This window comes from Oncorhynchus mykiss, chromosome 26, assembly GCF_057628025.1.
Source record: "Oncorhynchus mykiss isolate SJ-2025 chromosome 26, ASM5762802v1, whole genome shotgun sequence".
Classification (NCBI taxonomy): Eukaryota; Metazoa; Chordata; class Actinopteri; order Salmoniformes; family Salmonidae; genus Oncorhynchus; species Oncorhynchus mykiss.
The window spans coordinates 51,207,501-51,212,500 of NC_143047.1; the positions used below are offsets into that span (position 1 = coordinate 51,207,501).

Below are 5,000 nucleotides of genomic sequence, written 5' to 3' on the forward strand. Positions count from 1 at the left end.
CGGTATGTAACCCGGGATGGAAATAAAAGGCTGTTTATGGTATGAACTCAGTGACCCCAGAAGAGGCCAGCGCCGAGACCCAACTAGCCCCCTGTTCACTAGTACACTACATGACCAAGAGTATGTGGACACCTGCTCATCCAACATCTCATTCAAAAAGGATGGGCATTAATATGGAGTTGGTCCCCCCCTTTGCTGCTATAACAGCCTCCACTCTTCGGGGAAGGCTTCCCACCACTCTACTGCCAATGTTTGTCTATGGAGATCGCATGGCTTGTGTGCGCAATTTTACATACCTGTCAGAAACGCGTGTGGCTGAAAGAGCCAAATCCACTAATATGAAGGGGTGTCCACATACTGCTGAATGAATAGTGCACTACTTTAGGTCAGAGCCTACACCCTAATCCCTATACTGAAGTACACTATTTTTGTCCTAAAGAAGTGTCCTAATCACCAGTCAACTTTCATAACTGTTAGGGAACATGGGAGAGTCATGATTTAATATAACCTGCTACTTCCTGTGGAGCATACAGTCTAACCTGCTGCTTCCTGTGGAACATACAGTCTAACCTGCTGCTTCCTGTTGAACATACAGTCTAACCTGCTGCTTCCTGTGGAACATACAGTCTAACCTGCTGCTTCCTGTGGAACATACAGTCTAACCTGCTGCTTCCTGTGGAACATACAGTCTAATCTGCTGCTTCCTGTGGAACATACAGTCTAACCTGCTGCTTCCTGTGGAACATACAGTCTAACCTGCTGCTTCCTGTGGAACATACAGTCTAACCTGCTGCTTCCTGTGGAACATACAGTCTAACCTGCTGCTTCCTGTGGAACATACAGTCTAACCTGCTGCTTCCTGTTGAACATACAGTCTAACCTGCTGCTTCCTGTGGAACATACAGTCTAACCTGCTAATATTCTCCATAGATACCCAGTGTCAATGACATGTAGCCATCTGTGTAAAAGGAGATCTGTCTATTTCATTAGGTCGAGATCCGGAGCACGTCCCTCCCTTGGGGGAGTCCTCGCCTGACGACTATCGCTACGCCAACCAGATGTACACAGACCCCCGCGAGCGAGAGAGAGAACAACACGACATGAATAAAAGGTCACTGAGTCGAGTCCAGAATTAGACGTTAGAAAAACACACACAAACAAAGACAACCCAATGTTTTCTTCATAGACATACACGAGGAACAACAGAGAGGCTGATGTCTGCGTCAGAATGGACCGACATGTCGGCCATCTTACCTAGGACCGGTTCTGAACCAGCACCAATAGGAACATGGGGGCAGTCTCTTATCTGTTCTAGATCTCCGGTTCTCTCTCTCTCTCTCTCTCTACCCTCTCAGGCTGCTGGACCCAGCCAACACCATGCAGTTTGATGACTTTAAGAAGTGTTACGGGGAGATCCTCCATCGATGGGGGCTGAAGGACAAGAGAGCCGAGGTCCTCAAGTTTACATCCTGTCCTCCTGAACCTCACAAAGGCATCGGTGAGTCTCCTAGATAGATGGTATACCAGGGTGAGTCTCCTAGATAGATGGTATACCAGGGTGAGTCTCCTAGATAGATGGTATACCAGGATGAGTCTCCTAGATAGATGGTATATCAGGGTGAGTCTCCTAGATAGATAGTATACCAGGGTGAGTCTCCTAGATAGATGGTATACCAGGGTGAGTCTCCTAGATAGATAGTATACCAGGGTGAGTCTCCTAGATAGATGGTTTACCAGGGTGAGTCTCCTAGATAGATGGTTTACCAGGGTGAGTCTCCTAGATAGATGGTTTACCAGGGTGAGTCTCCTAGATAGATGGTTTACCAGGGTGAGTCTCCTAGATAGATATATTACCAGGGTGAGTCTCCTAGATAGATGGTTTACCAGGGTGAGTCTCCTAGATAGATGGTATACCAGGGTGAGTCTCCTAGATAGATAGTATACCAGGGTGAGTCTCCTAGATAGATGGTATATCAGGGTGAGTCTCCTAGATAGATATATTACCAGGGTGAGTCTCCTAGATAGATGGTTTACCAGGGTGAGTCTCCTAGATAGATGGTTTACCAGGGTGAGTCTCCTAGATAGATGGTTTACCAGGGTGAGTCTCCTAGATAGATATATTACCAGGGTGAGTCTCCTAGATAGATGGTATACCAGGGTGAGTCTCCTAGATAGATAGATTACCAGGGTGAGTCTCCTAGATAGATGGTATACCAGGGTGAGTCTCCTAGATAGATAGATTACCAGGGTGAGTCTCCTAGATAGATGGTATACCAGGGTGAGTCTCCTAGATAGATAGATTACCAGGGTGAGTCTCCTAGATAGATGGTATACCAGGGTGAGTCTCCTAGATAGATAGATTACCAGGGTGAGTCTCCTAGATAGATAGATTACCAGGGTGAGTCTCCTAGATAGATAGATTACCAGGGTGAGTCTCCTAGATAGATAGATTACCAGGGTGAGTCTCCTAGATAGATGGTATACCAGGGTGTGTCTCCTAGATAGATAGATTACCAGGGTGAGTCTCCTAGATAGATGGTATACCAGGGTGTGTCTCCTAGATAGATAGATTACCAGGGTGAGTCTCCTAGATAGATGGTATACCAGGGTGAGTCTCCTAGATAGATGGTATACCAGGGTGAGTCTCCTAGATAGATGGTTTACCAGGGTGAGTCTCCTAGATAGATGGTATACCAGGGTGTGTCTCCTAGATAGATAGATTACCAGGGTGAGTCTCCTAGATAGATGGTATACCAGGGTGAGTCTCCTAGATAGATGGTATACCAGGGTGAGTCTCCTAGATAGATGGTTTACCAGGGTGAGTCTCCTAGATAGATGGTTTACCAGGGTGAGTCTCCTAGATAGATAGATTACCAGGGTGAGTCTCCTAGATAGATGGTATACCAGGGTGAGTCTCCTAGATAGATGGTATACCAGGGTGAGTCTCCTAGATAGATGGTATACCAGGGTGAGTCTCCTAGATAGATAGATTACCAGGGTGAGTCTCCTAGATAGATAGATTACCAGGGTGAGTCTCCTAGATAGATAGATTACCAGGGTGAGTCTCCTAGATAGATGGTATACCAGGGTGTGTCTCCTAGATAGATAGATTACCAGGGTGAGTCTCCTAGATAGATGGTATACCAGGGTGTGTCTCCTAGATAGATAGATTACCAGGGTGAGTCTCCTAGATAGATGGTTTACCAGGGTGAGTCTCCTAGATAGATGGTATACCAGGGTGAGTCTCCTAGATAGATGGTATACCAGGGTGTGTCTCCTAGATAGATAGATTACCAGGGTGAGTCTCCTAGATAGATGGTATACCAGGGTGTGTCTCCTAGATAGATAGATTACCAGGGTGAGTCTCCTAGATAGATGGTTTACCAGGGTGAGTCTCCTAGATAGATGGTATACCAGGGTGAGTCTCCTAGATAGATGGTATACCAGGCTGAGTCTCCTAGATAGATGGTGAGTCTCCTAGATAGATGGTATACCAGGCTGAGTCTCCTAGATAGATGGTGAGTCTCCTAGATAGATGGTATACCAGGCTGAGTCTCCTAGATAGATAGTACTAAAACTCTTTAATATACCTCTCAGATAGAGAGGAAGGGCCCCATTCAACCCTCTGTAATATACCTGTCAGATAGAGAGGAAGGGCCCCATTCAACCCTCTGTAATATACCTGTCAGATAGAGAGGAAGGGCCCCATTCAACCCTCTGTAATATACCTCTCAGATAGAGAGGAAGGGCCCCATTCAACCCTCTGTAATATACCTCTCAGATAGAGAGGAAGGGCCCCATTCAACCCTCTGTAATATACCTGTCAGATAGAGAGGAAGGGCCCCATTCAACCCTCTGTAATATACCTGTCAGATAGAGAGGAAGGGCCCCATTCAACCCTCTGTAATATACCTGTCAGATAGAGAGGAAGGGCCCCATTCAACCCTCTGTAATATACCTCTCAGATAGAGAGGAAGGGCCCCATTCAACCCTCTGTAATATACCTGTCAGATAGAGAGGAAGGGCCCCATTCAACCCTCTGTAATATACCTGTCAGATAGAGAGGAAGGGCCCCATTCAACCCTCTGTAATATACCTCTCAGATAGAGAGGAAGGGCCCCATTCAACCCTCTGTAATATACCTGTCAGATAGAGAGGAAGGGCCCCATTCAACCCTCTGTAATATACCTGTCAGATAGAGAGGAAGGGCCCCATTCAACCCTCTGTAATATACCTGTCAGATAGAGAGGAAGGGCCCCATTCAACCCTCTGTAATATACCTCTCAGATAGAGAGGAAGGGCCCCATTCAACCCTCTGTAATATACCTGTCAGATAGAGAGTAAGGGCCCCATTCAACCCTCTGTAATATACCTGTCAGATAGAGAGGAAGGGCCCCATTCAACCCTCTGTAATATACCTGTCAGATAGAGAGGAAGGGCCCCATTCAACCCTCTGTAATATACCTCTCAGATAGAGAGGAAGGGCCCCATTCAACCCTCTGTAATATACCTGTCAGATAGAGAGGAAGGGCCCCATTCAACCCTCTGTAATATACCTCTCAGATAGAGAGGAAGGGCCCCATTCAACCCTCTGTAATATACCTGTCAGATAGAGAGGAAGGGCCCCATTCAACCCTCTGTAATATACCTGTCAGATAGAGAGGAAGGGCCCCATTCAACCCTCTGTAATATACCTCTCAGATAGAGAGGAAGGGCCCCATTCAACCCTCTGTAATATACCTGTCAGATAGAGAGGAAGGGCCCCATTCAACCCTCTGTAATATACCTGTCAGATAGAGAGGAAGGGCCCCATTCAACCCTCTGTAATATACCTGTCAGATAGAGAGGAAGGGCCCCATTCAACCCTCTGTAATATACCTCTCAGATAGAGAGGAAGGGCCCCATTCAACCCTCTGTAATATACCTGTCAGATAGAGAGGAAGGGCCCCATTCAACCCTCTGTAATATACCTGTCAGATAGAGAGGAAGGGCCCCATTCA

The 5,000-nt window shown here is 46.6% G+C and overlaps 1 protein-coding gene across 6 annotated transcripts in view; it reads left to right on the forward strand.

Annotated features, from left to right (window-relative positions):
- wdr59 (WD repeat domain 59) overlaps window positions 1–5,000 on the forward strand; it is a 60,267-nt gene that overhangs the window by 53,673 nt on the left and 1,594 nt on the right. For all 6 annotated transcript variants that reach the window (XM_090222017.1, XM_090222018.1, XM_090222019.1 and 3 more), the window contains 3 exons: window positions 1–2; window positions 991–1,111; window positions 1,356–1,498. The exon at window positions 1–2 is cut by the window's left edge and continues 80 nt beyond it. In XM_090222017.1, the coding sequence (XP_090078143.1) occupies window positions 1–2; window positions 991–1,111; window positions 1,356–1,498 (266 nt within the window). The remainder of the gene's footprint in view (window positions 3–990; window positions 1,112–1,355; window positions 1,499–5,000) is intronic.